Below are 23,937 nucleotides of genomic sequence, written 5' to 3' on the forward strand. Positions count from 1 at the left end.
AATCATACTAGCGCTTTGAGGGAGTTGTATTGCCGCAGAAACTTCAGTCCAGGGAAATAATGGCCCGTGATTGCTCAGACCTTAAGACAGCATGCAGGGCTCACTGATAACCAACAGAAAGTACAATACGCTCTCTGTTCCTTAGAAGAAATTGCTTCCTGGTGCTCCTGTCTCGAGGGAGCAGGAGAGAGGATGAGGAAGGCTCCCAGAAGCAGGACCAAGAAATTATTCCACTGTCAAGGCCAGCAGTACAGGCTCCGGGTACACTGTGGGCTGGCACTTCTGGATCTGGTTTCTCTTTTTCTTAATAGAGATTGTTATTGAAGTTAACATATTTATCCTATACTATTGTCTATGTGAGGGCTTCCCAAGTGGTGCCAGTGGTAAAAAAAAAAAAAAACAAGCTGCCTGCCAATGCAGGAGACATGAGACACAGTTTCGATCCCTGGGTCGGGAAAACTCCCTGGAGGAGGGCATGGCAACCCACTCCAGTATTCTTGCTTGACGAATCTCATGGACAGAGGAGCCTGGGGGGCTATGGTTCATGCTGCTGCTGCTGCTGCTGCTAAGTCGCTTCAGTCGTGTCCGACTCTGTGGGACTCCTAGATGTCCCTAGGATTCTCCAGGCAAGAGTACTGGAGTGGGTTGCCAGTGCCTTCTCCGCTATGGTCCATAGGGTGGCAAAAAGTTGGACATGAATGAAACAACTTAGCCAGCACGCCTTGTCTGTGTGATGGCTAGCCTTTGGGGACTGGGCCAAGAGGAGCTAACTTTGGACTGTTTAAGAAGAACAAAGTTAGACTAATAGTATTAATTTACTTTGACATTGCTCTCAGTGCTGCGGATACATCCATGAGCAAGTAGAGTCCATGCCCTCACAGGGCTTACATTCTAGTGGGGAAGACAGGCAATGAGCAAGTACATATATAACATCTCTGCTGCTGCTGCTGCTAAGTCGCTTCAGTCGTGTCCGACTCTGTGCAACCCCATAGACTCCCACCAGGCTCCCCCGTCCCTGGGATTCTCCAGGCAAGAACACTGGAGTGGGTTGCCATCTCCTTCTCCAGTGCATGAAAGTGAAAAGTGAAAGGGAAGTCGCTCAGTCATGTCCGACTCTTAGCGACCCTATAGACTGCAGCCCACCAGGCTCCTCTGTCCATGGGGTTTTCCAGGCAAGAGTACTGGAGTGGGTTGCCATTGCCTTCTCCGATATAACATCTCAGAAGGTGGTAAATGCTGGGTTGGGCTGGTAATTAGATGGGTTGGTAAGGCAGAACTAAAGAAAGTGTGGGAGCGTACAATGTGGATACAATGGCTGAAGGAAAAGCAAGTTCCAAGGGTCTTTGTCCTGAGGCAAGACTATGCCCAGTGTATTTAAGGAAAAGCAAGGAAGACAGCTTGGCAGAAGCATTGAGAACTGGGGTGAAGATGAGGTCAGAGAGGAATAAGGGTCAGATTATGTAAAACATGGTAATAATGTTTACTTGGAGAACATAGAAGCCACAGGTGGATTTTGAGCTCCAGCAGCTGTTTGAGAATAGACTGCTGGGGACAAGAGTAGAAATGGGAGACCAGTTGGAAGGCTATTGAAATAATACTTGTAAGAGATGATGGTTCCTTGAATAAGTTGGTAATTGAAAGTTTCCTTTCTCTAGAATTTCCTTTTGTTACCCAAGATAGAACTCCTAATCCTTTAAAAAATCAACACAGATAATCCAAGTCCAAGATAGAAATGCCACAATTCAAGCAGCAGATAGTAAATACTTCTGTGAAAAGGGAGGAGAATCCAACCCAAGGTATTAAAAAAATTTAACTTGTGAGCTGTAGACACATAGAAAAGTGCATTAGATATATATATTTAACTTGACACATGGTTATAAAGACAGTACTTGTAAAGAGAACCAGCTAGGTGGGAAATTAGAACATTGCCAGACCTAGTCACAAATGCCTCCTTCGCGTCTTCAGTAACCTCTACCCTGACTTTCATGGACTAATTCCTGCTTTTCTTTTCTTTATTCCAAACAGTATATTTAATTTTGCCTGATTTGAACCTCATAAAATCATATAGTATATACAGTCTGGTGTCTGGCTTCTTTCACTAAGTATTATGTCTTTAAGATTCATCTATAGACTTGTACAGGGCTATATCTCATTCATTCTCATTACTGCATAAAATTACATTTAAAGAACACATCAAAATTTATTAATTTATTCTACTGCTGATGGACATTGGGCTGTGTCTAATTTGGGTCTATTATGAACAATGATAATAAGGAATCTTGTTCATGTCTCCTAGAGCTTGTGTGCATGGATTTTTCGAGGTTTCATACCTACCAGTGGAAAACCCAAATGATGAGTATATGTACTTTAGTAAAGTACATTGTAAACTCTTAGGAAAGTTAAGCTGTTTTCCAAAGTGCTTATGCCAATTCGCGTGCTCCAGCAGTGTGTTAAGCTTCTTGTTGCTCTATATCTTTGCTGACACTTGATATTTGTTATAGATTCTAAAAGTTTTACAGATTTGATAGATGCATAGTGATATAGCAGTATGGTTTTAATTTGCATTTCCCTGATTACTAATTAGGTTGTGTGCTCTTTTATTAATAATCATCTTACTAATCTGCTTTTGTTGGTGCTTGCAAACCCCAACAAGCATTTGGGAAGCCTCTTTGGTCTCTGATGGGTCAACTGTGATAGGGAAAGGAGAGTGAGGCCCCAGGAAATCTGTGTCTGTGAAGCACGTAAGCTGGACCAGTCTTTAGGTTTTGTAACTGAATACATGGGAAATTTTATGAAATGATCAAGCACATATCAATGAATTGACCTGATCCTTGTCTCATCATGACAGAGAATGTGCCAAGAGTTGATAGACGATCACAGCTGTCATTGGAGCCTGTATGTCCTATGATGTCACACAGACTTCTTACTCTCTTTCATCTCAAGATCTGCCATGTGCCCTTGACCTGAATATCATCCTCTGACAACCCTTACTCCATCCACTGCATAAATTCAATGAATCTTTGGGTGATTAATTCCCATTATGCCTTGTGCTTAGAGCAGGGCCTGTCAAATAATAGGCACTTAATATCATTTGTAGGATGAATTAAACAAAGCATTGGCCTTACCTTTTATCTGCCAGATCATCTTTCTCAAAATGTCTCTTTTCTTTCACTTATACTAATTATGGAGTCCTGGCTGGAGGGGAATGTGAAAACCTTCCTCCTTAAAGTCTATGAGATGTCAAAGAGGCTCTGGAATATATTCAAAAGCTGCCTTTTGGCTAGACAGCAGAACGGTCTGGCCATTGCTGCCTCAGAAGAGTGTTTTCTTCATCTCAATGGGGACAGGGCATCACTGAGTTCTACAACTCGGAATGCAAGGACTACAGGGACTATCCATTCTGCTTCCTGCCACCATGGGGAAGGAGGTTCAGAAGGGAAAGAGTTTGGCCCAGGTCAGCCGGGCGAGCAGTGGAAGAACTGGCTAGGATGAGGGCAAGCTCCCAGGACAATGCTCCTTCCCGTCTGCCCAGCTTTAGCTGCAAATTGCAAGATATCAGGAACCTTGAAAGTGAATGAGACATGATTTATGACACATCGGTGTCACATAATTTTTTTTTAAATGATGCTTTACATTATAACATTGGTTTTGACATATCTTTAAAAATATTAATTTTAGTGGATAGCTCAGAGGCCTTTCTTTGAAAAGGCCTGATAATACCACAGGTATTATCTTAGGCCAGAGTAGTTGTCTGGCAGCTCTCAACATGCAGTCATGCAAAATCCTAAATAGCACTGCCAATCTCTATGCGCTGTTTCACAGAGGACAACCTTGGCCCTTCAGCAACATCCTTGCCATGTATCTTTGAAAGTTCTGGTCCTGAGATGTTTGTCTTGGTAAAGATAAGCTCTAGTCACCATCAAAATAAAAGGACCAGGGACATTTTCTGGAAAGTAAGGGAACCCACCATCTGATACTGAAATTGAAAAAGGAAGTCACTGTGGAGATGCCCTTGGCTTCTGACTCCTGTTGCTGTGTGAGGGTTTCTCCAAAGGTGGGTACCAACTGCATTCCCTGCCCAGGTGTGACACGGTGAGTAGTGGCATGCATTGGTGAGGTGGTGGTGCTAAGTTATCACAGAGCAGCGGACACATCAGAACTGGATGTGCCCTTGCTGGAGGGTCCACATGAGGGCCCAGCAGCTTCTTTACTGACAGCCTCCCCTTCATTGTGCATTGAGCTGGATGTGCTCAAGTTGACTTGATCACTAAGGCCTCTAGTGACGCTATCATAGGATGGTGGGAAAGATGTGGTAGAAGCTGTTTCAGATTTGTCTGGGAGCACACAGTTTTCATTGGCTATGAGAGCAGCAAAGTCTTCATCGGGGAGTGATGCTGCCCCCTCCTCAGCCCTGGGCACCCCCGCAGGGCTGGCGATCGTCCTGGAGCGGTGCCGCATGTAGCTCCGATAGGCCTTTTGGATGACAGTGGCTGAGATGTCTTCTTGCTTCCATCGGAGGGTGGTTGCTATTGGTTCATAGGATGCTTTTGAAAGATTAGTTGCCATAAATTTCTCCTCCATATTTGCCTTCAGGGAATCCAGCTCCCCGGATTCTCCAAGGACATTCTTGGTGAAGGCAAACAGGATGTCCAAACAGTGGATCTTATCTCCAGGGACCAAGGGCAGGTCCATCTGGATTAATACATTCCGATTGGGTTTGGGGATTCTCAGGGGGCCAGACAGGGTGTCTGCAAAGTCTGAGAGGGCAGAGAAGGTGATGAACTGAGTGGCCTCTGGGTCAAACTTCTCCCACGTTTCGTAGAACATGTCGAAGTCGTCCTCACTCAGGGGCTCCGAGCTCTCCTCCGTGGCCACATTGAAGTTCTCCAGAATCACTGCGATGTACATGTTGACCACGATGAGGAAGGAGATGATGATGTAGGTGGTGAAGAAGATGATGCCCACAATGGGACTCCCGCAGTCCCCTCTGGTGCTGTTGTGGATGGGCAAGTTGGGGTCGCAGTAGGGGGGCCCCGTGTTGAGGATGGGGCTGAGGAGCCCGTCCCAGCCCGCCGACGTGGTGATCTGGAAGAGGCACAGCATGCTGTTGGCGAAGGTCTGGAAGTTGAACATGTCGTCGATGCCGGCCTCCCACTTGACGGTGGCGAAGCTGGCCATGCCGAAGATGGAGTAGATGAACATGACGAGGAAGAGCAGCAGCCCGATGTTGAAGAGGGCGGGCAGGGACATCATGAGGGCGAAGAGCAGCGTGCGGATGCCCTTGGCCCCGCGGATCAGCCTGAGGATGCGGCCGATGCGGGCCAGGCGGATGACGCGGAAGAGCGTCGGGGAGAAGAGACTTCCAAGTGATGTAACAATTGCAGAGAACACCAGGCCTTTAAAAGTGAGGGAAGATGGTCTGATTAGTACTTCCAACCATGAGCCCTGCCAAAGCTGGCTGTGATCACACCCCCTCATGTCTGCCCTGTGTGGACTTTTATGTGAGCATCTACATTCAAGCACTCTGGGCCCTCTGAGCCTGGCACAGTGCTTGGCCTAAAGCAGGGGCTCAGTAAGTGTCCATTGCATAATCTGTCTCCTTTGAGTCAGGCTCACCCTTCCTACCATGTTCTTATCTTTCCCTACATCCAGATGCCTTGCTAGTCAGCCTCCATGGTTCTGCTGTCTGTTCAGCTGGATGTGACTGCATCTGTGCCATGTGCTGACCATCCTTTGTCTGTGACACAGACCTGGCTCTCCCCTGAACATTCAGCCCTCAGGTCTTGCCTGTTCCTCCACCCTGGTCCCGTGCTCTGTGAGAGCCGGGACCCTCTATGATTCACATCCTCATCTCCTACTGCGAAGATTGACTCTGTTCCTGGCACATGGTCCTATGGATAATTGTACAGAGCCTGGAATAAATTATAAGGGGCCTGAGGAGTTGGGCAGCTTGCTGACAGCTAAAGCAGAATGGCTCTGGATGGCCAGCTGTCTGCATAATGGCTTTTATTTGTTTCTTTCATTTCCAGCTGTGTTTGAACTATGTGTTACGGCCCAGAGATGAGTTTGTTTGGGGTCAATTACAGCACCTCAATCCAAACTATGAACTAGAGTTTGCATGTCTCCTTATGTGATATCCAACTCAAAGATTTGTCTTGGGGACATGAAGAGGCTAGTTAAGACCACCAAAGTTTAGGCAAGGCCTTTAGGTCATACAGGATTCAAAACCTCTCAGGAGAAATGGTGAGGGGGTATGGTAGAAGCTCGCTCTCCTTGCCAGGGTACCCTTGATCCAATTCTCCTACTTGTCTTTTGTCATATGAATATGGATAGCTATGGTAGTATGTTGGAAGGAAGAAGGAAATGGGAGGAGAACTGGGAAATAATTATAATTTTGTACTATGAAATCTTTATGAAAGCCCCTCTCTTAAAGTCCAGTTTAACTGGGGCATTCTCCCATAGTGTGAGGTACATTATGTGTTTTTATAATCTACTAAGATTCTGCCAATCAACTAGTCTACTTCTACAAGGGAGACTGAGTCTTCATACTTGTAACAATTAAATACTCCAAACATGTCTTATCGGTGGGAAGGAAGAAAGGCAGAGAGGACAGAAGCATGGCTGATGGGTTCTTGCAGTTGTTTTCAAGCTGTCTTTTCTGCCAGTGATGGGTGTTGCTGTGTAGGTCAAAGGCACTAGTAGCTAAGTTGTCCCCAAGATAGAATGGAGTACTTTGTGTATCTTTTATTGCTATAGTACTGATATGGGAAGTCACATAAGCAAGCTCCCTTCTCTAATATAAAATAAAAAATGGCTTTCAGAGTCTCTCACTTTGGAAGGAAAACAAACAAAGCAACCCTCCCACCCCCAGAAAATCCAGCAGCAATAGGAAAACAAAACAAAACAAAACAAAAAAACAAAAATAAATTTCAACTCCCCAAACACAACCCAAGGCTGTGTTTCAGCACCAGGAGAGAGAGATTGATTAAGTGCCGCCAGGTTGTATTTAGAGGCTATTAGCTCTTGACGGTAAATCAATGGGAAATTAAATCTATAGCTATGCTATGACATGAAAAGTAAGCAGGTCATGATATAACAGGTCAGGATATATTTATAATGCAAAGTAAAGCTGCTGTGCTGGGATTTGGCCTTTATAGGGCCGAACTTTGGCAAATCACATGAAGGCTAGGGACAGTCTCTTGGTTGTTGGTAGGAGGCTGTTAGTTTATTAAAAAGAACATTAGCCTGGTCTAAATTCAGCTCCACCTTTCACAAACTATATGACCTTGTATAACTTCCTTAATTCTGAAGCTCCATATTAAATGTATAAAATGACTATAGTTAACTCCTTCCCAGGGCTGCTATGGAGATCCATGGATCCCAGCCCAGTTCTCAGAATTCAGCAAGCACTCAATTATATGGTGGCTGCATCACCCACTTGAGCCTCTGATTCCATTCATTTTCTCCAAACAGCATTGACCCCCAAATACTGGGCCTGTCATTTAACAACACCCAGACTAGCTCATAACAGCATTGATCTCTTGGCATTTGTCCCTTGACTTTTCTGTCACTCATATTCCCTAAGTGGATAGTTATACAGAGAGTTAATTCCAGACCCTTGACTTAAGAATCTCCTTTGAACAATCTCCTTCTAGTCTTTCTTCACTCTTCTGGCAACCACTCCTCTTCCAGAAAGTATTTTATGACTCACCTCACACCACACCACCCACTCTCTGCTTTGAAGGCCATAAAGATAAGACCCACTGGAAATTCCATCATCTTAGCTTCCCTACTGCCCCCCGCCCCCCACGTTCTGACGATGGCGGTGCACACAGCACGTGCTGGAATACCCTTGATGGCAGCATGAAGAAAGCCAGTGGAACCTCTCCCTTTCACTAGCAGGCGCAGGGCATTTTAAATCCGCTGCTCTTGCAAAGCAGCAAATACTGGACTCCTCTAATATACAACATAGGTTTTTAGAAGTTTGTTAGTTGTCCCTTTGGTTTTAAAAGACCAGTCAAAACAACCCCAAGCAGAGGCTGGGTGACCCAACCACATGCAATGTCCACTTACTCCCAATGGAGAGGACCACGACAACGAAGTCAAACACATTCCAGCCGTTGGTGAAGTAGTAATGCCTCAAGGCAAACATCTTCATGACGCACTCTCCCGTGAAGACGGCCACAAAGAACTGGTTGATTTTGTTCAGGACTTTTGTCTTTTTTTCACTCTGTTCATCGGTCTCCACCATCATGGTGATCATATTGAGGCAGATGAGGACCATGATAATGATGTCAAAAGTCTGCCTGGTCACGATGTCAAAGACGAAACCCTGGTACTTATTCTGAGGAAACAAGAGGTGGGACATCAGGCCTTTGGGCAACATAAACCAGGCACCTGGAGAGGCAGTGTTCTTTACAGAAGGGTTTTTAAAGTCTGTCTCTTGTCTCCCTCACACTCCACATCCTGACAGAAGCCAAGTCTCGATCTTCCAAAATCTCACTCGTAGTTGATTCTAACTCAGTGCCTCAGTTCAAGTCCTGGTTGCCACCCCTGGCCCCATAAAATCACCAGGCACTTTGTCCTTGTCTGTGCTCTTCCCTCCACTTACAGTGCCCTTCCAGTCCCTTCTCTTGGCCATCTAAATCCCCTTGAGTGATCTCTCTCTCTTAATCCCCACTTCCTTCAGGGAATCTTCTTCAATCACACCATACCACATTGCTTCATCCCTTCTTTGGGTTCCCCCAGCCTTTACAAGGAGATCCAACCAGTCAGTCCTAAAGGAAATCAGTGCTGAATATTCATTGGAAGGACTGATGCTGAAGCTGAAACTCCAATACTTTGGCCACCTGAAGAAATGACTCATTAGAAAAGACCCTGATGCTGGGCAAGATTGAAGGCAGGAGGAGAAGGAGATGACAGAGGATGAGATGGTTGGATGGCATCACCGATTCAATGGACATGAGTTTGAGCAAGCTCCGGGAGTTGGTGATGGACAATCCACGGGGTCACAAAGAGTCAGACACAACTCAGTTCAGAGCAACTGAACTGAACAGCCTTTACAGTCAGTCTAGAGTTCTAGTGTTTCGTGTATACCTCTCTTTTCTACTAGAAAATGAGCTCTTTGAGGATGGGGTCATGTCTTATTTAATTTTGTGTTCCTGCAGTGCCCTGAAGAGAAGCAAGAGTTCAAGAACTTCTTGAAAATTATTTGAGAGTCAAGTCAAGTAGTGCACACGCATACAAAGTCAAGTGCAGTGGTACAACTGATTCTTATAAATGCTCTTTTTATTCCTGGGTAGATGTCTAAGCAGGGCACGGAGCCAGGTCTTGGTTGTTTGCTTTCTTAGAGGTAGGCAGAGTGGCCTGGACAACCAAGAGATTATTTTGGGTAGGGGCTGTTTTTATGGCATTAAAACAATTTTTTTTTTCCTTGTGTGCCCCCCTAGTCTTTCCTGTGCTGTTAACATCTTACTGCTTTGTGAGTGCTTGATTCCAACTTCACTCTCCTCCCTCACCTTGTCTTGGACACTTCTGAGCTCTCTGGAACTCACCTGCCTTGATCTGCAAACTTCTCCTCTTACTCACCAGCTGCTTCTTCTTCCTACTCCATAGACCCCAGGGCTGGGGACAGAGGTGAAGTCCCTCTAATTCCTCACTGTTGCTCCCAGACCTTTGCTCCTCCTGTGTCTCATAAAACCTCGCCTCCTCTGACACCTGCGTCATCAAGTTAGCCCAGCTTTGCCCTCTCTTCTTTGCTACCACTTACCTACATCCTGGTCCCTCTGCTTTATTACTCATGAGTGAGACTCTTGGCCACACTTGACCGCTCTTGGCTATTTGCTCTCAGTTCCTTAGCTAAATCTCTAATGATCTAGCTTTTCCTTAGAGAAAAATCTTGAACCTCATGTCTCTCTCCAGCTACCAGACTACTTCTCTCCCCACTTTCACAGTTAAATTTCTTGAAAGAGTTGTGTGTAGTCATTGTTTCCCATGTACTCCTCAGCTTCCTCCAACATAGCTTTTGTCCCCATCCTGTCGCTAAAATGTCTCTTGTTAAGATCTCATAACCTCCGTGATGCAAAATCCCAAGACACTTGTTTGACGTCATTTAGCACTTCCTCCACCTTGAAACGCTCCTTACTTGGTTCCTAGCAGGCCTTACTTCCCCGATTCTTTTCTTGCCTTTCTGGCTGCTCTTGTATGAGTCTTCTTTACTCAACCTTGAGATGTTAAAGTTCCTCCAGGCTCAGTCTTAGGTACCCTTTGCTCTTCAACCCATTCTTTCTTTCCTGGCAATTTCTCCAGCCTGTGAATTAATATGTGCGTGATTTTTGCTAACTGTTTTCCTGCGTCACTGGACTGCCATCTCTGTGAGGGCAGGAACCTCTCACTGCTCTATCCCCAGAGTCTGCATAGTATCTAGCATGCAATAGATGATCAATAGATAGCTGAATGAATGGATGACCGAATGGACAGCTGAATTACACTTCAAATAGAATTATAAAGTCCCTGCACTAGGTTGATTACATTTAATTCTGTACAAGGACTTCCTGAGTGCATAATATATGCAGGGCTCTGCAGGAGTGGCTGTGAGGGAGAAAGGAACCTGTTGCGAGTCTCACAAGGGAGCTCCCAGGAGCTGCGAAGCAGGCAGAGGGGAGAAGGGCTGTGATAGAGGCTGGTTCCTGCTTTCTGCTTCACAGTGGGGATGCGATGCTACCCTGCAGGGTTTGAGCAAAGAATCAGACCCAAGTGGGCCTGGCTCCAGGCATAGCTGCTGGCTCATGTCTTTTCTGGGATGCTGAGCCGCTAGTAGCTTTTATTTCATCACTGAAAATGGTGAAAAAAAAAATACAGGCCCATTCATGACTTCTAATGAAACAGAGCAGGCAACATTACTAAGTTCTGGACATCATGTTTGTCCTAGATACTCAGCTGCTGGGGAATGATGCAGCTTTCTAGCTGCTCTTGGCTTAGCTTGTGGGCAGAGATCACCTCTTTGCAACCCTCAGTGCTCTCAGAGATGATGAAGTGGGTGACTGATGATGTGATATTCTGGAGCCTATTATTTCCTTATAAAGTGGAGTATATGAAACCTACTTTTAGTGATTTCTGTAGTAGGGAATGTTGCAGAATAAAATTTACCAGTCTTGTGGAAGGTTTTGTCTTTGCTATAATGAAGCATAAGATTTAGAACTCAGGCTTCACCTGAGGCAAGGAGTACTACGTACATGCATGTGCTGGAGGTCTGTATGTCATCCGAGCTTGGCCCTGCTATGAACTGGCACATATGCACCTGTGGAGCAGAGTCCTATGCCAATGCTCACCTTACCTGACCGGCTCCACCTGTTGGGACCCCTCAGGGAAGAAGGTAGCCATTCCAGTGCCAGTACTCTGATGAGGAGGAGACCAGACCTGGGAAGGTGAGTCTTAGATGGGAGCAGGCATTTCTCTTTGGGCTTGGGCTTCTTTCTTGGCTCTGGACATTGTGGAGGGCAGATGATCAGCTTTGTCCCAGTGGGTAGTGGGTGCCAAGATGTCACCTGCCATGTGGATGCCAGCCAGGAGCTAGGACGGGCCAAGGCTTGTGGGTCCTGGAGACCAGCCAGATGCAATTGCTGCTCGGGCCCTGCTCTGCTAGTTTCCCTTTTGGCATCCCTAAGCCTCAGAGTCTCGTTTAAATGTTCCAACCCTGCCTCAGCTATGCTGAACGGAACAAAGGAAAGAATGTTGGCCATGCCTGGACCAGAATATTAAGGAGAGAGTCACGTTCCTCCACTAGAGCTATCAGTGTTGATAGTTAATGATATACCCCCATCCCATCCAAAGGGATGACTAATGTCAGGAACTCAGCTGGGCTATGAGGCCTTACTTTTCTCACCCACATGGAAGGCCTCCAGTGCCCAGCTTGGAGGACCTTGGGGATGGTGCACACAATTAGGAAACATGATGATTTTGTTGTAGGTCTTCCTGCTCAACCACTGACTTCCACCCCTATTGTACTGTCTGAAATTTCAATACTAGATTCCTACCTTTGTACTGAGACAGCACCCTCTCCATGGCCCCTTTTGGAAATGCAACCCACTCTGTCCCAAGGAAACTGTCCTCCTTGAGAGGAGAAAGCTGTGATGGCATGTGGGACTGGTTGATGAGAGGGGAGAAACTGCGATGTTATTGAGAGACGGAGCAAGTATGTAGGGAGAGGTACCCCAAACTGTCATGATTTTGCCAAGGTTGCCTCTAGCAGAGAACACCTTGCTGTCTGTTCAAACATGGATTCAAAACCAGTCCAGCCATCAGTATAGACTAGCAGGGACTCAGCTGCTTGCTTCTCAGTAGGTCTTAGCAGCCTTCTCCTGTAACCCCTACTTGAGTATGATTGGCTGGGCTCAGCCTTTCATCTATATTTTCTAAGTTTGAACTTGTTCATTGGACATTGGAGGGATACTCGCTGAAACTTAGGGACTCACTTCAGGCTAATTCAACCCCAGTTATCTTGATCTTACACTGGATTTGGAAGGAAACCTCTGCCCCTACAGAGATCTAAACGTCCTCTCACTCCCCACTGTAACACATCTTATCAGAATTGAGAGTAGTAATACATTTGTGATCACAGTTTCTAAGTAAAATGTGTGAGAGGTCACAGCATTTTCCCCCTCCTGTAAATGTTTTTAAGACTTTGTGCTCATGAAGTTTTTAGTAATTTATGCAAACCCCATGCCTTGATTTAGAAATCCTAACGCCTTGACCAACAGAATGTATGTTTCCCTGATTCATTTAGGAAAAGGCCTGTACCTTTGCTGAAGGTCCTTAGGCTTTGCCCTTGTGTAGGGAAGGGCTACTGGGCTTGAGCCACGGCTCTTAGTGAACAAAGGAATTGAAGGGGAGTATGGTGCTAAGCTTTGGTCAGTCTTTAAACACTAAAGTGGGATAATTTTGGTTCCTATTGTGTCCCCTGACCATGACCATGGCTGGGCCCAGGATCCCAGGTGGGCTGGGTTTGGCCATTTCTTCTCTGTCTACCTGTAAGCATAGGGTGGAATGTGGCGGTGAGCCTGGAGATACACTGCAACCTACATCATGACTCATAATCACAAATGTTTTATCTCAGGTCTCGAACCATCCTTAATATCATTTTGCCTAATCTGTTTCTGATCTGGTGCTGGAACCCTAAGCCTGTTGGGCAATTCACTACTTCCCTACACGGGTCTGTTTGGAACATCTACAGGAGTACGTTCACTCCAGAAGACCAGAGTTGATTTTTGCAGACTTTTTTCCCTCGGGCCTGGAAACTCTCATTAGCTCATCCCCAAACTCAGCTAGATGTCCTCCTCCACAGAGAATTCTGGTCAGACTGCTACCAACACAGGCATGGGCTGTCAGGTTGGAGTTCTAGACATGCTCTGCTAGAGGGGGGCGGGGGATTTGGGGCTCACCAGGGGCCGTGGGATGGGCTTCTGGGGCTTCTTGGAGCCCAGCTTCTTCATGGCATTGTAGTACTTCTTCTGCTCCTCTGTCATGAAGATGTCCTGGCCCCCTAAGTGCAAAGAGACAGGATAATACACACCACTGTTATTGTCCCCAGGGCAGCCTTCAGCCCTTTCTGGGCCCAGACTCCAGACAGGGATGAAGGCTGACATCAGGGGGCCACGGTCAGTGCTGGTGCTAAAGGCCAAGACTGGGCTCCTGGTCAGGCATGGGGGCTGTGACTCGTGGTGCCTCAGTCATGGGGCCAGGGGACAGATGGGAAGTCTAAGATTTGCCACTCCTGCAGAAACACTTGAGCCCCACTTATCTTTTTTTTCTGTTGGTTGAAGTTGTCAATGATGACTCCAACAAAGAGATTGAGCGTGAAGAAGCCTCCAAAAATGATGAAGATGACAAAGTAAAAGTACATGTACACGTTGTCCTCCCACTTGGGCTGAAAGTTCACCTGTGAGCAGACAAGTGGTGGCAAGGGGACATCTTAGCTTGTGGTAACCCCAAGGAACCCTGAGCCCCAAGACAAGGACCTGGGTGCAGAGGGCTTCTTTGGGAAGTGATCCCAGGAAGCAGAAGTGAGGGCGGGGGAGGGGAAGCAGGAACAGGATAAAGGCAGCACCATCATCCCAGGCAAGTGGCGCTCCATCCTCTAAGGACCGCAGAACACACCTCAGAACTGTACTTCGAAGGGACAAGGAAGCAAGGGCATGTGTCTACAGACTCCCACAGCTGACATGTGAGGGTCACCCCTGCGGGCTTGCAGTCCTCTGTGCTTGCAGGAGGAGCTGCTGAGCAAACTCTGAGGCACTGAAGGAAATCCAATCTCACATAAAACCAGAAACAGAGCATGAGAGCGAACTCAGAGGTGGCCGAGGGGACATGGGACAGACTGTCAGTAGTGTCTTTTGCCCCAGCAGGAAAGGGTCTTTCCCCAACAGCATCCATCTCCACCCATCAGCTGCCATGATGGTGTCTGAAATTCCACTGTTCTAGCTACGCGGCCCTTGGCCCCCCCTCTGCCCAGGGAGTAGCCTCACACACAGCCTTTTAGAGGTTCTCTGATAATTTCCTCAATGGTGAACAGAGGAAGAACCTGAGAAGCCTAGAAGACTAGGTTGGTTTAAATATCCAACAGAGGGCCCGATGGCTGCTGTTCCGGGTTGTGGGATAGAGCCAGACTGCTAGGTGATCGCCTCTCTCAGCACCAAGGCCGCTTTCAGTCCATTTCAAATAGACTAGTGTGGGTGGGATGCACAGAGGGAGAGGTGGGAGGCACTGCAGGCTGAGACTCACATCCCGGGAATCGACAGCCGCATACATGATGTCCATCCAGCCTTTAAAGGTTGCCTGGAAACAAGGAGCAGAGGCCACTCAGTGTCTGCCCAGTCATCTCCATTGGCCTCTATTTTGATTCACTTATTTGTCCGTTTTTCTCATAGAGCATTCCCCCCCACCCCCACCCCCCCACCACTCCCCGGAGCCAGTTCTGGCACGCCTCTGATTTCAGAGCCTGGCATGCCATAGCTACTTAGGGACTAGTTGTGGAACAAATCTGTGAACAAATGGTGGCGTGCAGGAAGTTGTGGGTAATTGCGTGACAAACATATAAGTAATCGCAGCAACACTGAATGACAAGTGGATGAAGGCAAGGGATTAATGAATGAATGAATGGAAGTGTGACTGTCACTGACATTCACAAGCCAGCATTACATGTCATTACAACAGACCTGGAACATAGTTTATTACCCTCTAGGAGATGACTTGCAGTAGAAGACTGTTTAGTCTATGTGACTGTATCAGGTCTATTTTGTAAAAGTAGTGAATTCTAAATTATCACCCGATACAGTCCCATGGCAAGCCCATCCCTTTATTCTGTTAGCCCACATTGGTCTAACTGCACCACCACGAGGTCACACTCAGTGATAAGCTCCTCTAGCCTCACAGTGTCCTCTGTAGGAACAGGGAATAAGCTCAGTTCATGCTGAGTGCTATCCCTTGCAGAGTCTCCACATAGCATCTTCTGGAGACCCCAGATTGTCCACATTACTGAGCAGCCAAAGGAAGAGACAATGTTGATGTCAGGACTCACCACCTGCAGAAGCGCTAGGTAGCCCATTGCAACATTATCAAAGTTGACCTTCACATTGACCCAAAATAAGCTTCCAGTGTGGTTTTGACGTTCACAGTCAGACATGTTATTCACAGTAGACCAAGGCACAAGAAGAAAGCCTTCATTGGTCTTGTTAATGCATTTCTGAAACTTCCCTGCGAAGAGGTTCACACCCATGATGCTGAAGATGAGCCAGAAGATGAGGCAGACGAGGAGGACGTTCATGATGGATGGGATGGCGCCCACCAGGGCGTCTACCACCACCTGGGGAGAAAGGCAGAAAGACCTGGAGCCCCACCAATGTGCCACTCTTCTTGCTAAATTCCAATTCTTTCTACATTTATTCAGGTTGCATCACAAGCCAATGGCCTTTGGAAGGAAGAGGAGTGGGTTAATCAGAGCCAAAATTCAGACTCAGAAGACAGAGGCACTGGGCAGCTGAAGATGGGTTTATACCTTCTCTCTCAAGGTCATTCAGGGTGGCTCACTGTCTCTCGTCAAAATTGAGGACACATTTATAAGTACATACATGCTCAGTTGGGGGTGCAAGTGTGTTTTGTACATGCACACACAGACTTCTAGAACTTTATTTTATAAAGTATAATTTTATAAAATATATAGTGTACTTTGGTCAATAATCAGTGAGAACCCAAATTCATATTCACAAACTTGCTGATTTGTAAATCAGCAACCTAGAGATAAAATAAATATCAAAATATTTCAATCATAAGTTCCTAGTGTTTGTAAAGATACAAGTTAATTTTAAAAGTCCACACTTGTTTTGAAAGTCCTGTGTATTTTTTGAGGCAATGGTGGAGGAAGAAAGCAAACCTTGTTTTCTGTACCAGGAGACTTTCATGATTATGAGGAAGAGGGGGGAGCAGAAATGAGCAGTCCCCTGTCCCCGTGTGAGACAAGGGTCAGGCTTGTGAGCATTCCATTCTGAGGAGGACAGGGAGGGCAAGGTGTAGGCCGAAGCCATGGATGAGGAGAAGGATGGATCAAAGGAGAGAATCCATAGGACAAATGATTGGGCTGGGTTGGAGAAACGATCCCTGCTGGTGGGTGGTGGCTAAGCTGCTGTGTGTCGCTGCATTTAAATGGAATGTCAGAGGCAAGGCTCATTTGTCATGGAAAGATGAAGAGCTTGGGATGTTGTGAAGATTTTTACAAGAAGGACAAAAGGCAGAGTGGAAGACTGAGGTCAGAGATAGTTAGTTGCAAAGGCGCGAAGCAGGGTCACCTCACTGAGAGCAAGAGAGAGTAAGGTCTGGGTCCTGTTGGATGTGAGAAGCGAAGAGCGCTTACTGAGGGACTTGAAGGAGAACCAGGAGAGTTGGGACACTGCCGAACCCGCGGTGTGACAGCAGAAAGCGGGGGGCCTGTCGGGGCGGGGCCCGGAGCTCAGGGTCAGTGATGCACAGAGCGTGAAGGTGGCGGGGAACCCAAATGCTGCAGACCAGAGCAGTTAGGAGAGAAGTCTTACCCGCATGCCTTCAAATCGAGACAGAGCCCGCAGTGGCCGCAGGGCGCGGAGGGTCCGAAGGGCTTTGATGGGCGCCATATCAGAATACTGCAGCGCCTTCGCTATGAGGCTTGTCAGTGAGATCTAGCAAGAGAGCAGGCAGAGAGCAAAAGCATCACCCTAAGGTTCCTCCGTTGGCCCTGGTGGAAGAAGACAGGAAATCCCTGCCACTCCCAACTCTGTAGGAGCCGTCATCCTGGCTTCCACCTTACTCTGAACTCTAATGAGAGGTATAGCAAGAGTCCCATCTCTTCACTTTCATTAAAGCTTTCATTCAACATTAATCTGAACTGTTGTTCAAGGAAATCTCAGTCTCTCACATTGCCACCCCCTGGTTGTAGTTGGTCAAGCTCCTGGTGGAGTAAATCAGCCTTCCCTTTCCCCTCTAGGGGCTTTAGCCAGGTCCCAACAGCCTTTAACATTTGATTGACTTTCAGAGGCTTGGAGAGATGCTGGCCCTTCATGGGGGTGATGCTGAAAGTCTGCCTTGAGGAATATAAAGCAAGTCTCAATTGTATGTGCTCAGAAAAGAGGGAAGGAGAGAGTCCTGGGCTGGGTGAGGCCTGTTGTTTTTTAGTTGCTCAGTTGTGTCTAACCCCATGGACTGTAGCCTGACAGGCTTCTCTGTCCATGGGATTTCCCAGGAAAGAATACTGGAGTGGGTTTCCATTTCCTTCTCCAGGGGATCCTCCTGATCCAGGGGATTTTCCTGTGTCTCCTGCATTGGCAGGCAGATTTTTTTTACCGCTGAGCCGCTGGAGAAGCTGGGTGGGGTCTAGTTCCCTTTCAATACTGATTTTTTTGGCGACCTTCGGTCAGTGCCTTGTTAGTCCAGGTGTACAAAAGTTGTTACCCTTTGTAAAGTGAGGAGTCAGATTAAGAAACGCTGAGGCCCTCACAGGTCTGCAGTTTTTCAGGAATGATGACTGGCATGGGGTCGGGAGATTCAGCTTTGACAGACAGCTGAAGTACAATGACTTGAGTTGTGAGTCCCTGTTGGTCAGTCAGTTTTGCATTTTTAAAGTGTTGGACCAAGGACTGCAAATGATGCAAACTGACATGGAAAAATGGTCACGCTCCCCAGGAACTTTGAAGGTTCCAGAGAGATACCTTATGCATTGGCATGAGCTCGCCAGAGACTGTGACCCAATCCTGGGAGACCCCAACTGCGCCATGACTGGTGGGCTGAATTCAGGCTCAGCTTGTCTTGATAGTTGGGTAGGTATGTCAGAAAAGAAAGGGTTTACACTTGGGTGCTAGAGCCCCAAATAATGCCTGTTCTCTGAACTGTAGCTTATTCCACTAGGACAAAAAAACTGGAATGGGAAGGACCCCCTTCCTTCATCCAGGCAACTCTCCAGACACCAGCAGGCGGCACCCAGCTACCTGGCTGACTGACAGCAGGAGGTTTGGGGCCAGTTCCATCCTGGACCCTGTTCAGTCTTTTGCTCAGTCCCCAGGAGGGCTGCAAAATCTGCAGTTGGGGCAATCAGGAGCTGGGGCCTCTCCATCAAAGCTCTCCTGCTCAAGTCCATCTCCATTCCTACAGCTCAGGCCACAAGCCTCCCAACTGATCTCTAGGCCTCACTGCTGGATCCATCCCACCCATTCTCCACTGCAAACTTGATTATGATCATGTTTCTCCCTTACTCCCAATCTCCCCTGATGCTTTATCATTGCAGGACAAGCTCCAGATTCCTTAGCCTATATTATATGGCCACAGCCTGCTTTTCCAGTCATATATCATCCATATATCCTAGCCAAATCAAATCATTCCCTAAATGTACCTGTGTCTGTGCCTCTGCCCAGGGTCATCTTTTAATTAAATTGGCCACCCCACCCCTTTTTGTACCTTGTTTCTCCCACTCATTTTAAGTTCTATATCTAATGCCAACTTCTATATGAAGCCTTCCCAGCTATGCCACCCCCAGAGCAGATGCAGGTTTTTATCTCTATGTCCCTAAGACACTAATTATTTCCAGCAGTGCTCACAGCATCCTCAATCATCATATGTTTATTTCTCTCTGTGTGTCCTATCTGCTGGAGGATTAAAGTACAAACTTCTGGAGATAGGGAATTTCTCTCTCTCCCAGAACACTTCATAAGACAATCTTATATTCTGTAGTTATAAATAAGCATTTTGACAAATTGAAAGAGAGACAGAAGTATGTTGGGATGGGTGGATGGAAGGAAGGAAAGGAAGATATATTGATAGAAAGTTGAGGATGATTGGATAGAAGAATGGATTACATGATACAAGGATGGATATGATAGACTTGAAAGAGAGGATGGAAGAAAGAAGGCAAAGAAGAATTGACATAGTGGATAAATGGGGTGGGTGGATTGGGGAAGGAGGGCTGGCTGGGTGAAATGACTGATGGATGAATGAAAAGATAGGTGGATAGAGGAATGGAAGAGATGAGAGAATGGCTGGAAGGCTGACAGGATGGATGAATGGAAGAAAAGGGGATGAATGGACAGATGGGTGGAAGAAAGGAAGGACAGGCGGATGAGGAAGATTAAAAGAAGAAGAGAAAGATAGAAACGTCCAACTTGGATGGAAGGTGCTTGAATGAGTGAATAGAAAGCTAGATAGCTGGACAGTTTGACAGAAAGAGATATCAAAGGATAGAAAGAGAAGGGTTAGGAATCAATGATGGATGGACATAAAGTTAGGGTGAACAGAGGGACAGAAGGGACAAGAGGGAGAAGAATGAGGATGGATGAAGGGAGGGAGAGGACTGACAATAAATAGGAGATGTAAACATGAACGGATGTTTGGAAGGAAGGAAGAAGGGCAGGGTGAATGGTCAGATAGATGGAAGATGGGATGGGTGGTCAGAAGGAGAATTAGTAGGAAAATGGGTGGATGAGTGGGTGACCATTTCAGGTGATTAGGACTGAAATTAGTGAGACCTACTTAGGAGTGACTGCCCCTCACAAGGGTGGGTGGCTGGAATTAAACATTTATCCTTCATCTATGAATAATTATTTGATAACCTATGAAATTATCACCTGTGACTCAGATTTCAGGCCTCACAGCTAATCCCTGTGATACAGTGGCCTGATGCTGCTAGTGCACTGGTATCAGGAAAGAAGAGAATTGGGTGCCCAGACCTGCTGTGGGGGACCTGCCAACACAGGAGGCTGGACAGAATGTTCTGAACTGGACCCCATCCAGCTTCAGGAGGCAAGCACCAAATACAGACACATTTCCTAACACCTCTGATGTGCAGACCTTGGCACCGATGGCTGTGGGAGTGTGGGAAGCAGAGACAAACTTAGCACGTGCCTCCCCCTGCCTGCAGGGACCCTCAGACATGCAGCAGTGAACAAATAGCTCAGGCAGCCATCCCGAAAAGCCAAGACTGCAAGAGCCTGGACAGAGGAAGGACTGTATGGTTCAGAAGAGAAGGCACTCTCTCTGGGCTTTGGGGGCTAGAAGGACTATTAGGAGACTTTATTGAGTATGGTCTCCCCAGAGCTTTGAGAAAGCCCAAGTTTAATGTGTGGGAGGCACTTGGTAAATCCCCTAATGCAGGGCCAGTGGCCACAAGTTCATCTGAACACGCAGGCTCCAGGCCATCACCTCTCCAGTGGGGCCTCTGCCACTTTTAGTGCCACTCGGGAAATGCCAGTGGCGCAAGCTCGGTGGTTCTCCATCCTGTCCACACACTGGACCTGCCCAGAAACTTTTATAAGACACTAATGCCTGGACTCCATCTAGGGCCAGGAAGACCAGAATCTCTGGGAAGAGGAGTGTTTGTTCACTGTATTCTTACGAGCTCTCCAAGTGATTCTAAAGCATAGCAAGGGCTGGAGATCACTGAGTCAGAGGGAGGGCAGGTTCTCTGTGCCAGGCAGTCTTTAGCATCATGAGGTCTGGAAGCCAGTGGACTCAAGGTCATGTCTATCTTGCTTTGAATATAAAATACAGAGAGTAGAAAGTGGTCTTTTTGGATGGAGACCAAGGACCTAAAGACTCACCCGAAGGTCACTGTTGTGTTGGAATCATGCACTGTTTCGGTCTTACCTGGATCACAGGGATGCAGGGCTATTCTCAGACCCTTGCTAAACTTTCTTTGCACTAGCTGCAGCCATCAGCCAGAGGAAAGGACCCCCAACTCCACAAATGCCCATTGGGTTACTCACGTTCACGATCAGGAAGTCCAGCCAGCACCAGGCATTGGTGAAGTAATTCTTAAAGCCGTAGGCCACCCATTTGAGCAGCATCTCAAACACAAAGATAAACGTGAACACCCTGTCAGTGTACTCCAGCAAGGCCTTCACTGTGGGCTTCCGGTCAAGGTAAAAATCTTCAAAGGCCTGGAAGGAAGGAAGCAAGTTGATAGGTGGCCGAGACCCACAGCAGTGGGGCCCAAGGAGAGGAAAGGACCTAGCCAGCCCTGGCCACAGCCCCTGGGGGAGCTTTGGGAAGCAGCTCACCTGCAACATTTTGTTTTCTCTGCTCTGGGGAGGTAGCATGAAATAGTGGAGGAGGCCCTGCGAGATACAAACCAGGACTTCCTTGGAGCCAGCGGGGACATACAGTTATGCTTATATTTTGCAGGGAAGCCGAACACAAGTGAGAAAGGAATCCTTCTTGAATTGGATTTTGGAAGTGAACCAAAGGGATTTTTAACAGTGACTTGGTTTAAAAATAAAAGCAACAAAGGATGTTCATGAAAATGAAAGTAAGATTCACCAATGAACTCTGAAAAAGAATGCTGCATTTCACCAGTAATCAAGGAAATCCAAATGAAGGAAAAGATGCCATTTCTCTTTCATCAGATTGATGAAGAGGAAGAGGCATGGGGTGCAGGTGGATGGGGTGAGGGGAACCCCCAGTCAGTTTGGCTGTGGGGAAGCAGCTCCTTTTACACACAGCTGGGTGGAGTAAAAACTAGTTCTTTTGGACCCCCAACTTGGTAATATGACTCAAATGTTTTAGAAATGTGGCAATTCTGCCTTCAAGAATGTATCCTAAGGACACTACCTATTGTTGGCATCCCACCCAGATCCTGTTTAAGGGACCAGTGTGACCATCTCCAGCTACTGTGGATGTTGGCTGCTAACAGCTGGTGATGCCTGTTGCCCGAGAACACGTCCCTGGGCTGAAGGGAAGTGACTCCACCTTAGGAGACTGTATCACCCCTCTGGGTGCAGCTGCAGCCAGTGTCTGACTGTCCGCTTGCTTCAAGGTGGGACAGTCCTGTGATGGCCTTTATGCTTCAGAGCTCCCATGGGGTCAGGGTGAGGCTGGGCTTCACGGGAACCACATCTTTTTCCAGCTCCTTTCCCTGTTTTGCCCTACTTCCTTCACGTGCTGCAGCCCAGAGGAAAGTGAAAGTCGCTCAGTCGTGTCTGACTCTTTGTGACCCCATGGACAGTCCATGGAATTCTCCAGGCCAGAATACTGGAGGGGGTAGCCTATCCCTTCTCCAGTGGATCAACCCAATCCAGGAATCGAACCGGGGTCTCCTGCACTGCAGGTGGATTCTTTACCAACTGATCTACGAGGGAAGCCCCAGAGGGTGCCCTCCACAAATTGCACAAGAATTCCTGCTTCCAGTTCTGCTTCTAAGGCTGGATCTAAGACAGGAAAAAAGCTGATGCCTCCAAAGGAGTGTACATAAGGATGTGAGTGTGTGTTCTCACTCGCTCAGTCATGTTCGACTCTTTTGTGACCCCATGGACTGTAGCCCACCAGGCTACTCTGTCTGTGGGATTTTCCAGGCAAGAATACTGGAGTGGGTTGCCATGCCCTCCTTCAGGGCATCTTCCCAACCCAGGGATCAAATCCAGGTCTCCTGTGTCTCCAGCATTGCAGGCAGATTCAATGCTATCAGGAGCGAGTGTGGCGGTTAGCTACTCTGCAGCCAGTCAATAAGACAGGAAGACCAAACTACCAAGAAAATTTACTGAGAAATTATGAAATGCACAAGTGTGACTTTCATTTTGTAATACTTATCCAGAGAAGGCGATGGCACCCCACTCCAGTACTCCTGCCTGGAAAGTCCCATGGACGGAGGAGCCTGGTGGGCTGCAGTCCATGGGGTAGCGAAGATTCGGACACGACTGAGCGACTTCACTTTCACTTTTCACTTTCATGCATTGGAGAAGGAAATGGCAGCCCACTCCAGTGTTCTTGCCTGGAGAATCCCAGGAACGGGGGAGCCTGGTGGGCTGCTGTCTATGGGGTCGCACAGAGTCGGACACGACTGAAGCGACTTAGCAGCATCAGCAGCAGCCGCATGTATTACATGCATAAAAAAGATGGAAGGAAGTGCACCAAAATGTTTTCAAAGTGAGATTCTCTCCGAGTGATAGGAAAATGGGTGTTATTTTTCCTTTGCATTTTCCCATAATTTCCAAGTTGTTTTTTTTTTTTTTGCACTTTGTCAGATAAAAACTCATGCTATTTTTTTTTTAATGTACTCAAAGTAAAAGCATAAGGAAGACTAAATTTGGTGCCAGCCAGTTCAGTCCCTTGGGGAAGGAGAGGGGATGGGAGAGCAAAGCTGGGGCGGGTGGACTCAGGGTCAGGCTGGTGTGGGATGTGTGCTCCCTGCCTGGAGGGAGGGCAGGGGAGCACCTTGGGTATGTGGAGAAGGGGAGTAGAGAGAGAAGGGAAGGAGATGATGAAGAAAGCACCTAGTCCCTAGCAAATGTGATTATAGTCACATCAAATGATGGAGGTTATCTTTTTCAGGATAGAGAGAAGGGTGCTGCTACTGCTAAGTTGCTTCAGTCGTGTCTGACTCTGTGTGACCCCATAGATGACAGCCCACCAGGCTCTGCTGTCCCTGGGGTTCTC

At 47.2% G+C, this 23,937-nt stretch overlaps 1 protein-coding gene across 3 annotated transcripts in view; it reads right to left on the minus strand.

The window, feature by feature from the left end:
• Positions 1–2,130: 2,130 nt before the first annotated feature.
• SCN10A (sodium voltage-gated channel alpha subunit 10) overlaps positions 2,131–23,937 on the minus strand; it is a 90,424-nt gene continuing 68,617 nt past the window's right edge. For all 3 annotated transcript variants that reach the window (XM_069562151.1, XM_069562149.1, XM_069562150.1), the window contains 8 exons: positions 21,273–21,446; positions 17,082–17,204; positions 15,575–15,859; positions 14,779–14,832; positions 13,799–13,936; positions 13,440–13,544; positions 8,074–8,344; positions 2,131–5,396 (listed from right to left, as the gene is read on the minus strand). In XM_069562151.1, the coding sequence (XP_069418252.1) occupies positions 4,135–5,396; positions 8,074–8,344; positions 13,440–13,544; positions 13,799–13,936; positions 14,779–14,832; positions 15,575–15,859; positions 17,082–17,204; positions 21,273–21,446 (2,412 nt within the window). In that variant the 3' untranslated portion in view covers positions 2,131–4,134. The remainder of the gene's footprint in view (positions 5,397–8,073; positions 8,345–13,439; positions 13,545–13,798; positions 13,937–14,778; positions 14,833–15,574; positions 15,860–17,081; positions 17,205–21,272; positions 21,447–23,937) is intronic.

This window comes from Ovis canadensis, chromosome 19, assembly GCF_042477335.2.
Source record: "Ovis canadensis isolate MfBH-ARS-UI-01 breed Bighorn chromosome 19, ARS-UI_OviCan_v2, whole genome shotgun sequence".
NCBI lineage: Eukaryota > Metazoa > Chordata > Mammalia > Artiodactyla > Bovidae > Ovis > Ovis canadensis.